The sequence below is a fragment of the Triturus cristatus genome, chromosome 5_2 (genome assembly GCF_964204655.1).
Source record: "Triturus cristatus chromosome 5_2, aTriCri1.1, whole genome shotgun sequence".
NCBI classification, from domain to species: Eukaryota; Metazoa; Chordata; class Amphibia; order Caudata; family Salamandridae; genus Triturus; species Triturus cristatus.
In genome coordinates, this window is record NC_140588.1 from 420,055,390 (window position 1) to 420,068,745 (window position 13,356).

General features: G+C 41.1%; 1 protein-coding gene across 3 annotated transcripts in view; it reads right to left on the minus strand.

Annotated features, from left to right (window-relative positions):
- Window positions 1-13,356, minus strand: part of PIEZO2 (piezo type mechanosensitive ion channel component 2) — a 1,161,909-nt gene that overhangs the window by 185,670 nt on the left and 962,883 nt on the right. For all 3 annotated transcript variants that reach the window (XM_085607342.1, XM_085607341.1, XM_085607340.1), the window contains 3 exons: window positions 7,889-8,055; window positions 6,122-6,306; window positions 2,939-3,106 (listed from right to left, as the gene is read on the minus strand). In XM_085607342.1, coding sequence (XP_085463468.1) covers window positions 2,939-3,106; window positions 6,122-6,306; window positions 7,889-8,055 — 520 coding nt within the window. The remainder of the gene's footprint in view (window positions 1-2,938; window positions 3,107-6,121; window positions 6,307-7,888; window positions 8,056-13,356) is intronic.

Here is a 13,356-nt window from a genome sequence, read left to right on the forward strand (position 1 = left end):
CTCGCTACACTACAATTTTTTGCCTCACCACTTTCAAAATCCACCAGCCGCCCCTGATAAGGTATCGAGGGCATGTCATGGAATGGGAAGGCAACATGCATCCTCTTAAATGAGACTGTGAGAGGGTGTTGGTGTAGGGCGGGGCGCTGTTCAGAAACTGTAGGCACTGGCCTGAGTGAAGCCTCGGATATCAAGAGAGATCCAGTCTTTAATGTACCTACAGCTGACTTAGCTAAGGCATATGGAGGTAAGATGACTTGGTAGACATTCCACACCACTGTTAAGGGACCAGGACACCGTGCTGAGGAAATCCATCAAAATTCTGATCCATCATGTTAGAGCTTTAAAGAATCCAATGCTGCCAACTAACAAAACAATCATAGCAAAACTCCCAGACGTGACATTAATGAGAAAGAAAAAGCTGGAATAATCTGTAACCATCATGAAAAAGCATAGAGCATGTTTGATTTACAAAACTCAACAATGCCCACAGACCTGCTGCAGTTTACCAATCTGAAAGTATTGACAGTTGTTCGATGCATGCATAGGGCCAAAATTATGCACTGTGCATCTTATTTACAATCTCTGTGCGCCGCCGTAATGTCACTTTTTGTGATGTTCCGGTGGCGCACAGGTCTTAGCCATATCAACAAGGCCATGTAAAGCCACCCTGTGTGACTTTTCATGGGCTTGTAGATATGGAGAGAGGCAACACAGCACATGTCGTTGCATCAGGGAGGCCTGAAATGGGTATTGAAGTGGGTGTTCCTATACAATGGCCATAGGTTTAGACATACCCAGATTTACTACATGGTGTGAATCTGGGAATGCATTAAAACTGTGTGCCTCCCAGGGGTGGTGTAACGAGCAGAAATAACATTATTTCTCTTCATTTTTTCCTCTTTCCACCTATGCTGCTTTCTGCAGCACACGCATAAAGAGGAAAACGCCTCCAATTATGTTTTTGTGCAGGAAAGTGTCCATTTCTGCTCAACAATATTCATGCCAACAACACAGACACCCTTGCACCATGGTGCAGGTGTGCCTGCGTTGGCACATGGCTGCTAATTGCGTTCCAGCGCTGGCTAAAAGGGCAGGAATGCACCGAATCTTGTACATGCAGCGCATTTATGCCCGTTCGAATTAGCGTTGGGCAGCGCAGCAAAATGATTTGCAGCGCTACCCTACGCCAATTCCTTGTAAATAGGCCCCTAAAATATGAAGCACTCAGGACTTAGAGCCCAGGAATAATTGCCAGGTCTATCCACATCCGAATCTCGTCTATATGAAAATTTCCCTACAACATTCTGTACGACTTAAGCTGCGCTAACATCTCCACTACCCTCTTGCATCCACAACCACGTCTGGCAGCTTGAAGGATCTGTTTACTGAGAGACTATCCCCATAGGTTCAGTACATGACTAGAGACAGTAGAAAACCGTCAATGTCATCTGGAATGACGATGAATGACAGCCGAGCCCCTCGCGCATCGATTCCAGTCCTAGACTGCAGAGCTTTGCGCGCGCCCCTAGCAGAGCAGGATGCTACATGGCTGGTTGTGCAGCAGTGGATTCGGTGACCCCCGTGCGACCTTCAGACACTGGCGTACATGAGATCATTCAATGCCTAGTAATACATTATCTGCACCTTGCGGTTTTGCATGCTTTTCAGGAACAGGCACCGCTGGTTGATTCACAAAGACGATTGGTGACTGTTATATGGCCAACTAAACAAGTCATACCACATGGCAGAGTCAGCAGCCTCTTTTATCGTCGCAGGATACCCATTTGACATGTCCTTTTAAACGACATTAATTGGGATACAATAGTAATGAAATGCAATACCTATTTTGACAACACCTGCACGAAAGACTGCGTGACATCTGTTCATTCATAGATTGGAGACTTTAGTTTTTAATTTTGCTTCAAAGTTTACTTTGGTTTCAAAAAAGAAAAAACACTTACACTTTCTTTTGGGTATGGGATACCAAGGCCAATAAATGAAAAGCAATGTAGGTAGGCTGAAGCACTTCCTGCACACGTAGAAATTAATGCTCACATGTAAATCTTTTTCAACTTCCCGAATGTTTGGCCGGACTGTTTTCCCAGTTCATTGATTCCACAGCAACCAAGAAGCGCATGTCTCGCTGAATCACGCTCGTGTGCTAAGTGTATTTCCAATTGCCTCTTGACATCTCAGGTCGAGACTTATGGTGAAATATGGCGACAACAAAAGTACAAAAATACTTTTTTCCTCGACTCGATAAGGCTGTTCGACCAGGTACTTCAATGTAGTACTAAGGCAATTAAGGTCGACGTACCCTTGCCAGCAGAGCTTTACTCTGTATGAGTTAGATCCACTTGCAATGTCAAACTCCTTAATACAATTCTATATGCTTCAAATACTGGGCTTCCCCTCTTAAACCAGTATCATTCAGATAAAGTTTACACAACATCCTGTTTTTATACTCTGGAAGCTTCCTTCATAGTTTCACATTTAAGTGTTTAACAAAAAGAGCAAAGTCATTGGAGAGCTTTCTGTGTCATCAAGAGAATCCCTCAACATTTATTGAACTTTTATAAGCTCTAATGCTCCATTTTGTCAATCTCCACATTTAAAAATTTTATCAAAATTCCAGCCACACTTACCTGGTATTCCTACACACCCAGCTCTATACACCCTTAAAAGATGTATACATCTTTCTGCATTGTCAAGACGATGAAGGCTTGGTAAATAAAAGGGGGCCACATACGTCTTACCAACAAAGAGCACTTTGTATGGAAAGGCAGGATTAGGCAAAAGTTGGCGGTCAAGGGTACATCCGCACATCCACTCATCCCAACAACATCCAACATGTAAAGGGTACGTAAACATCACGGGCACTAGGAGCACACGCCATGGGGCAATGAATGGAAAGAAGCATGCATGAGGTAAGCACCTGGATGCTATACTGCCACTGTCAGCCGATGAAGAGGACATGTCCATGCTGTACATTTTACGAAGCTTAGGCCGGGCGCGCTCACTGGTTTTGGGAATTGTGTCTGGTCCGTCTAAGTCATCAAGGGTGGATTGCCTTGAGAACAGCATGGTGGCTTCAGTGTAGCAGCTAGCAGTCACAAAGACACAGAGTTAAACACAAAACAGACATGGTACATTACGCATGGATCAGCACGGCATGCAGGGTATAAAACACAAGTTATTGGCTCTAGTGTCAAAGCGGGCGCACACTTTGAGCCAATACACAAATCTAAACTATACTGCATCATTGGAACAATGTAGTGAAACAACTGAACTGAATGCATACTCAAATTAATTAGTGGAGGGCAGAGATATTGGGAAGTTTAGTCATTCAAAAAGTGTACAACCTCTAGGTTTCAAGCAACTTAGTGCAAGTTTTAACTCAGAGGGAGGCTTCCATTGGTTGTCTATGCTGTCTTCACATTCTCAGCTTAATTCCATCCCACAGATACTGTTGTTTTGTTTAATTGCAGGAAGGTTCTTGCATGCTTCACTCTCTTCCCACACCAGCTGGTAGGAGAACAAAGTGAAGTCCTATCTCTGCAAGAATACAGTGCAGAGGGATCGTGCTCTGTAATAAAGGTGATACCCCTGCCCCAGACATTAACTTGATGCATTCTTCAGCAAGCAGCACTTTCAATGAATGAAGGGATGCCCTCTTTTGTTTTACGAATGAGCTTACAAAATGGAGACACCCTCAATGTAATCTTGGTATTTTATTGAAATGTGTCTCCAAAACTTGTACACTTACTCAAACAGGACATTAACAAATGTATTACACATTGAACATTTACTGCACCACCTGTGAGAAAATCCAGGGCAACAATAGATGGCAAGCTCTTTTTCATGTCTGGCCGGGTCAGTATTAGTTGGTAGTAATTATAAATCAATAAATAAGATCCCTGCCCTGTCCATAATTGCACAGGTGGTCTTGTGTCTCAAGCCATCCACATGAAAACATTTGACATCTTAATGAATGGCACACAGTTGTATTCATCCAAAATAAAAGCTTTGATGGCTCTTACCCAAAAAATTCAAATTGCAAACCACCCCATTCCATTGCTTACATGACTTCTTAGAAACTTGCTTTTTGGAATTACTTAGGGTAATTTCTTTCACCAGCTTCTTAATTATCAGCTTTCACTTTGGAAATAAATACCCGTTTTGGCTCATTCATTACTGATGAGTCTCCAACTACACAAGGTGTGCTTTTATCATTCCATTTTCTTTGGAACCTTAACGACTCTCATACAAATGTAATCCCTGGTATTGCATGTGGACGCCAGCGCAAAGTGTGATGTCACTACAAAGGCATGCACATGTTTCTTTGACAGTGATGAGGCAGGCTACTCCCACTTGATGGAGCAATGGTCACAGCAACGCTGGGTATAGGTGAAACAGGGCCATAGGGTGCAACTCTTTTTGAATACCACCCGCACAGAAAGATGGCAGACCAGTAAATGTTCATGAGGTCATGCTTTCTGATGCAAAGCAAAACAAACCATACAGAGAGACTTAAACACAATCCTTTTTCAAACTAGAAGCTAGTGAAGGGACCAAACCCCTTTTCTTACTGAAAGATGATTCGGGGTGTTCAAGATAAGTTGGGCAGCCGCATTCTGAGGAACTAACAGTTTGTCATCACAGGAAGTATTGATATTGGGGTACAGAGAGTTGCAATAATCCAATTGCGGGGTGATAAGGGTGACAATGACTGATTGGTACCAGTCCATTGGAATACAGGGAAAAATCTTCCTTAGAGTCCTTCTAATAAGAAAGCATGTACTTAAGGTACGACTGACCTGAGACTCGAATCTCAAGGTCTGTTTAAGTACTTTTTTGAGAAAACATGATCCGCCTTGTCCATCACATTATATTCTGGTTTGAGAACGCATATTGAGAGTATATAACCATGAAATCACATTAATTAAAAAAAAACACAGCAAACATTTTTCCAGCTCTGAGAGTCACTGTGTCTATTGTTTGCCTAGGAGTGCACAGTCCAGTTTCATCTTGTTTAATGACTAAATGCTGAAAAACCATGCAACCATTCTCCAAGTCTTGTGGTGAATCTGACTGCTGGATGTGAAGTGAATATTCTCTACGCACTGATTGCAGAATAATAAAAAAGCTGTCTTCTCTTCTGCAATTGTCAGGAAGCTACCAAATTGTGGAAATACTATTTGGGAACCCAACCTAGGTAGCCGTCTTATCACTCAATTAGACGGCCTTTTTTAGCACATCCCATACCAGGAAAAAAATGTGTTTTGAGAAACCAACACAAGTAATCACAATACTGTACAAGCATTCAATGACATAAATCATGTAAAATATATACAAAAGAAACATACGTATAGAAAAATAATACATAGCATAATTACATCCAGGTGAGAACGAGTTTTGTAACTTTAAAGACCAATGTTTGAAAAAAAACTGAACACATTGGCTTTTGCAGATTTTTTGAGTAATGTTTGCCAATGTGGTGAGACAAACCAAACAACCAGGCTTGTGATGCAGTTTAAGTTGACTATGAAGTAAAGAAAAAGTTGCCCTTTGCATAAAAAGAGCACTATCACATTTCCATTATTTTACATTTGCATGTAGCTCCAAGCAAACTAACCAATCTTAATCCTACAACATGTGTAGTGAGCATAGTGGCTGTGGGTAGCCCACTTATTTACGTGCCTTTGCCACTGCATGCTTGTAAGTGTCCATTACAGACATCATCCACATGAGAGCACCTACCAATCTGTGGCTTTTGGGCCTACTGTACTGATGGGTTCTTCCTGATGGGCTACAGCTCATTGTCATGACCGTACTAACATAGTGTTAACACTGAATGCAGAGCTTTTTTAATATCAACTACTCATATACAGAGTGAACACAAGTGGCAAGCAGGTGAAAACAAGAGGTATAAACATCTTCTTTCACTAATGGCAGCCATAGATTAATTATTTTCCCTTCGTTAATTTGATCACGAACATTGTGCAGACATTTTCTGGATAAAATAATTTGAGATGTGTGCATCTGTTGATGTCTTCCATATAATATTTGTGGTCTTAAGTACTGTTGTGGTTCACAGATCCATGCATTCATTCTCTACCTGGAAATGCTGTCATGTGATGCTGCTGAATCCATGCTGTCCATCCTCTGGCCTCCCATCTTTTCAGAATTCGGCAAACCAGGGCCTGACTTCTCGTCGATCATATCCAGCCCCGACTCCCTGGAGAGGTTCATCATATGGTTCTGATAGTACATGTGGATGCTCTCACGGGTTGGTACATTGCCCTGGAAGGATTATGGCCAAGTTAAGCAAGGAAAGGTTAAGGGTTTATGTCAGGTTCTTGTGACTGCCGCCCAGTAATATAACCGTAATGTCTATCAACAGTGTGAAGTCACCCAGAAACTGTCTGGGTATGATGCCTATGTAGCATTTTTTTAACCTTCTGATGAATGCCATAGAAGGCAATTGTCATTATCTGCATTCACAGGTGGATGATTCTGGGATCTAATTTAGATTTATGGTAATTAGACTTGATATTATGTAGTAAGTTCAGTTGCTCAATACAGTTTCCTGGATATATTCCTTCAACCCTTCACAAATACTGAAAATCTTTGAAATTATTTGGCTAAAGGGATTAAACTTAGTAGATATTTAGGGCTACGAGTAAAACTATCATTAATGTATAAAATGTAAGAAAAAGGATTAAAAATATTTAAGCAGTGCTTCTAACTTTTTGTTAGTTTCTTTGCACTAACATCAGTATACATAGATGGACTACCTTACAAAATAAACATAATAAGGTGCATGTGTAATATAAGTACTACCAATGGATACATAATAATAAAATTATAGTATAATGCATCTAAAATGATGCTTTTTACCTTTCTCCAAAAACACAGGCATTTAAATTTAAAAATCTGCCAGAAAACATCTTGTGCATTACTTTGGTACATTTGGTTCTTCTTACTACACACGTTCTGATTCTTTTATATGAAAAGTGATAAATTCTATTTATGCATTTACATGTTCTGATATTTTACATTCTGGTGTTTTGGCTCTTAACAAAATGATTTATATAAGGAGATTGACAATTAAATATGATTAGAAACCTAAAACAAAGCTTACAAATGGACCATCAATCGATTTGTCAGCTTTGTATTGTTCCAGCTTGAAGCGAGGTGGATGGCTCTTAGGTAGTTTAAAGCATTAGCGAGATCATGGATATCGAGGACTGTTCTGAAAGGGTACACCTGGTTTGATGATACGCACACACTGGCACTTTGAAAAAGAGATATACAAACTGAATGACAGATTGGTTCAGTTTGACTAGGCCTGGGGCCCATTCCTAACAGTCTCCAACACTCATAGATCAGGTATTAGGTATGAGAGTTGTTAGAGTTAAGAGGGGTGTAGACCTTTTTCTATATGCCAGGCATCGCAAGATCAAGAGACAATATGTGTGATAGGGTACGAAACACTAGAGGTTTACTGTTTGGGAATTGTGTATACCTTTAATTTGATATTTTACACTTTAAGTTTATAGTGGGGTGCGGTGTGGTGGTGTTGCTATACATGTGAAAAACATGTTGGGTGAATGATGGGCATAACTGGTGAAACCAGTAGAGGTTACAGTTTTATATAATGAAGATATGTTGTATTTTTGCTGTGAAGTGAGGTTGACAATGTAACGTGTACTTCTTTGTCTTGTATCTCGGTAAAGATTTTGAGCCAGAAGAAAAAGTATTAAAAATTGCTTTAGTAGTATAAGGTTCTACATAGCTGACATTTATTAGTTGGTTTTCATAACATACCAAAATTAATGAAATTGTTGCTTTTTTAATCGGTTGGTATAGACTAAGCATGTACCTTCTTTATCTCTCTAGTTAACATACAGCGTTCGATTCTCAGCACAGTGGAAATATCTATATGCTCTCTGGAGATAGAATTGAGCCAAGATGTGAAGCTATCCAACGTTGCCAGAAAAAGAACCCATGTAAACTTCAGAATGTTAAATACTCTCTTGAGGATGTTATCTGTTGGGAGAAAAGATAGACAATATTTTGAGAAATGTATGCACAATGTAGCAATTATATCCTATGATAATTAGAGGACAGTCGCAGTCTTCATTAGGCGGTGAAAAGGATGGATCAATTTCCATACATTAGCCTTCTAGAGAAACTCAATTAGAGAGCCTAGATATTTGGAACAGGATATTGTTATTCTTACAAACATTAAAAGGCATAATCAGGGCTTGAGCAAAGGAAACAGAAGACCATGGGAGAGTAGAACTTCAAAAAGAGTAGAGTGGAACTGCAAACAAGAAACTTGATATGGGCAGCCAGTAAGACGTAGGTATCACAAAACTAAAATATTTAAAAGTGAAAAGTTGAGTAATAATTTGCCTTTATCAGATTTGGTAAGAACACAGGTGGAATTTAGAAAACAGAAAAGGGCATCCTGGTGAGAAAATGGGCGCACAAGTTACCATACAAGTTGAAATAGAAATGTGCCTAGCCAGTTAAGAGCCATGTGGCATTGTTCAAAAGATGTTAGCTCTGTGTCATTACAGTTCAAGGTGATACATATTAATACCAGAGTACTAGCTTTGAAGGAGTACCAGGAAATTAAGGTTTGCTAGAATATGACATTGTAAATAACAGTGAACTATTAGAGCAGTTAGCTATTAGGATCACACACCAGATTTAAAATTCCGTATTGTTACATGGCAGCGGGCAACAGACTTGTTACACAATCTAGTGTTCCTAGTCTCCAGCTTATAAAAATTTGATGATGCAAAACATGTCACATTTATATTCCCTTTTTTCAGAGGCCTCCTTCATCACTATTCCACAGAGTCTCATTAATTGATCAATTTTCGATTCTGGTCTTTTGACCAGTTTACCACTTGCTATAGTTACCACCTCAACATTTATGTTATGGTACCAGTAATTTCACGTGACAGAATGTTATTCTTTAATATTTAAATATGCCCCTCGTACTCTTACAGAAAGTCTACTGCATTGCCAGTCACATAGTTCAGCGGAATAAGGCATGCATTGTGGATATATGTGTGTGTAAACTCAAGGCCACAGGTTTTCAAATTAACAGGTCCCCTGAATCCTTCATTCTTCTGAGGTCAATCATTTGAGTACCATTGATTTGGGTAAACTTAGCAGCGTACTGATAAAGGAACATACAAAGCAATCGATTAGGAATCTCTTCTAAGACAAATTTGCATTATCATTATCATCACAGTGAAGACCCCTTTATACAAACATACATGTTGTAGCTTTTCTATAAACCTTTCCTACCACTTGTCTAGGATTCAAAGTGTTTTGAATGATTTTATTTATAATTTAGTGATTTTGCCATGCTTCTATAAGATGTCAGAGACCATTTTACCCCTAATGTCGTTAAATTTGCACAAACTTTACAAATAATTTGTTGTGGCTTATAGCTCTGGTACTACTAGCTTATACCTGAATTCCAGGAGTAAGATAAGAGTAAGCCATGTGTAGTCCAGGCTTATTCCAATAATGCATTAGTAGGTCAGGTATACTACAAGAGTAAGTCACAACCTACATATGGCAAAATCTTTGTGAATTTGTTTGACAATGAATGAAAAAGATGCGCGTGAGAAAAATACGCTAGATTCAGAAAGGGAAAAGTAAGCGCAAATTACACATCAAATGTGGTCTTCTCACTGCCAAACTTACATTATGGAAAATCTGGCTTACCAAGGGGAGGGACCTTGGAGTGGCCAAGGGCATGCAATGTAACTAGTGGTGCACATCAATGAATGAGTTCACTCCAGTTACCCAACAGAAGCAAAATATACGCTCCTATTTTGCCTCGTACTAAGGACTCTAGTTTAATTTTTTATCAATTTACGATTGGCTATGTGCTAATTCCCTCCATGGGAATTGCAACAGGTTCTGTTGCCAAAAAGCACAAAGGCTAAAACCCTAAATTGTGTTTCTTGTTGGTTTGTCAATTTCCTCAGAACCTTTGTACAATTGGCTTTGAAGTGTTTTTCTAACAGACATTTGTGCTTATTTTCCTTAGCACTACCAAGAAACTTGGCATTCTGAGCTCAAATAAAAGACCCTTCTATGAGCCAAACCAAATAACTAACTTTAAGATACACACACAGTCAAGTTTAATTTGTCCCAAATATATGTGCCTAGCTGTAGTAAACAGCAGTCGGTTTCCAGAGAATGACAGACCACAAGCACTTACAAGCATGCAGGTCACAGCTTAAACACAGGCACAACTATAGAAACTAGAGCCGGTGCAAAGATTTTTGCTTTTTAGACTGAACGACGTTTGGCTGCCTCATCACCCAGTGAGTGGGTCATATTTGCTGTCTGCTAGTAACATGTATACCGCATCTTCTTCATGCCGGAGAAGCAGATGACCTATGTTAGCCTTTCTGGAGCCCGGGATAGCACTGAGTCACTCCACCCTGGCCGACCGATGACCTCTGCTGCAGACCACGGGATACATTCCCCAGGGGTTCCCTGTGATCTGCAGTCCATCTGAAGTACAGATGTGCAGCCTTACCGTAGATCACCCTTTCGCTGACACCTCTTTTGAATCCTTTGTCAGATGAATCATGTGAAAATGTCGACACAAAGAGAAACAATTTTACTTCTGAGTGTGATTTGTGCTCTGTTTTGAATTTTGTTAGCAACCTGCATTTTGTCCTCTTTGTTCCTTCAAAGTTTGGACGCACCTCGAATTCATTTCTGGTCCTTGCAGGACTGCTCTGCTGGGCGTCTGCTATGAACCCTTTCCAGACATGCTTCTCAAACGGGAGAAGAGGAGCCATGGTTTCTTTCTCAGCATTTGGTCCCCTTTTAGAGCAGTCCTAGGCTGGAGCTCGAGGTAGGAGGGATTTGGGGATTAAATGACAAGGACCAAAGTTGAGTATTGTGTAAGGAGATTACCCGGACTGCATGTGTACGTGAAAGGGGTGGGACACGCTAAAGTTGGATCAGAGTAAGGTTCCTGTGAGGTGACCTCATGAAGAGATGACCTAAGGGAACTGAAAACAGGCGCGGGACCTGAAACTGGAAGGTCCCCCGAAGAGCTGTTACGTTTGGGGAATGAAAAGAGTTAATAAGCATTGCCAACGGTGGCTACTGTATGTTAAATACAGGCCCATAGGAATGATGGGAAATTGCATGCGCAATATGCGAGTACCAATTGGTACTCGCAAATTGCGCATGCACTTTCAAGAGTGCAAGGGTACCAAAAGGACCCCCTGAAATTGGGATGTGCACCCATGTTACGCACACACATGCCCCAAGGGGCATGTGTGTGTGTAACCTGAAACCTTGAAAAATGCACTTTAGTGCATTTTTCAAGGTTTTTTGCAAAATACAGACCAGAGTAATTTCTCTGTATTTTGCGGCCCCAAATAGCGAATTCGCTATTCCTAAGGAGTACATGCATTGCATTTAAGGAATCGCAAATTGCGATTCCTTAAATGCAATCGCAATTTAAGAAATCACAATAAATTGTGATTTCTTAAATTGCGAGTGCCTTACACTTTGATGCATCGCAAAAGCCCATTTTGCGGGCGCAAACGGCCGATTTTTGCAAATCGCACTGTTTGCGCTCGCAAAAAATGTTGATGCATGTGCCTGTTTGTATGGTAAAAGCGAAAACGTCGTGGGAGCTGGCAGCATTATACATGGTTAGCAGCAGCAGCAGATGCCTATTTTCCACCTATAGAGGTCAATTCACAAAGGCATTTACGAGCGTGTGAAGTCGTACTTTTGTACTACTATGGTTAATCATAAATGGAAAGAGAAAGGGCTGTGCTCTCTTTGAGCCTTTATTAATAGGTTGGTGAACGCTTCGGAGTCAATTCACAAAGGCAATTATGCGTATGTGAACTTAGTACTCCTTTATTTCCACTTTACGTACTCATAAATGCCTTTATGAATTATCGCCCTAGTGATTTGACCAAGATAACGTGATCAAATGGGGTAGCCAGGATCTCTCCTGGTTCGAACGTTCCAACAAGCAGCTCTTGAAAAGACAGAGACTAAAAGATAGAAAGAAGCAGTGAAAGTAAAACAGAGTTTTTTAGGCACACAAGCAAAGAGAGAGGGAAAGATATACAGATGGTGTGACACAGGGACAGAAGCAAAGGATAAAAAAAGTGAGAGTGAAGTGCTTTCTGTCACCTTCTTGCAGCTTTGTATCAGGGCCAATAACAGCTCTTAGTGTCGGCCACTACAAGAGTCCACACTGCCAGGGTTCAGATGTGGCAATGAGGTTGAATTCAGATTCCCACACCATACCTCTTTCCTCTGTAAACAATGTGCAGGAGTTCAACTAAGCAGGGTCAAAGCTAGTAGTTTTAGTGCCACGGGGCACCCAGGTGTGAAGAGTCCCCTGCACCTCTATTACAACTGTATTTGCAGTGGCGGCTACTCTGCTAAGGTGGAGGAGCGTAGACCCACTGTGCAAAAAGGACAAATAAAACAACAATAAGGTATTGTTATTGTCATTTTATTTTTCCGATTGCATGCAGTCATTGGCCTGTATGGGGCAGGGCACAGCTGGCCAGAGCTGGGGAGGAGTGGTTTTCACTCCCAGAGTGTGCATGAACTGTTTGTCCGGCCCTTTTGGGCCGACCAAACAGTTCATGCGCACTTTGCATGTTACACACCAGGCTGCATTACACAGCCTGGTGAGAAACATGCACAGGCTCCCTGTTTCAGTCTGAGTGCCGATCCACGGCGCTCAGACCAATCACAACGCTGCATTGCAGCATTGTGATTGGCTCAGGGGAGCCTGTGTGCCGGGTGCTTCCTGCTGCCGGCAGGACTGCAGAAAGGAAGAAGGAAGAGGATGCAGGGGAGGCGCCAGCAGGGCGGGCGTTTTAATGTAAGTGTTTTTTTTTAAAATAATTAAAACCCCCACCCTCCCCCGCCTCACCATCCCTATCTGGTAGCAGCCGCTACTGTGAATTTCACTATCCAAACCGGGGATAGGCTGGGACATTTTCTTTTCATTAGGTCCCATAACTCTCTTGTTATGCTACTGCGACTGTGGGCAATCAGTTAGACAGAAAATCTACAATCCTTCAAGATTCCTTGCGATTTTGTAACTCCCCAAAAAAGTAAATATATGCAAAACATGTCATTTTACTTATTCAGTTTTGTGGGATTTGTGCAGACTGAGAATAAAGTGAAACTTTGAGCTCAGATCCAGTGTTTTTTTACCCTGCGCCAGAGGTTTGTGGACAGCTTGAACACAGAAACACCAGATTGCAACAGATGTTAGCTTCACATTTCTTGAAGCAAGTGAGAAAAACA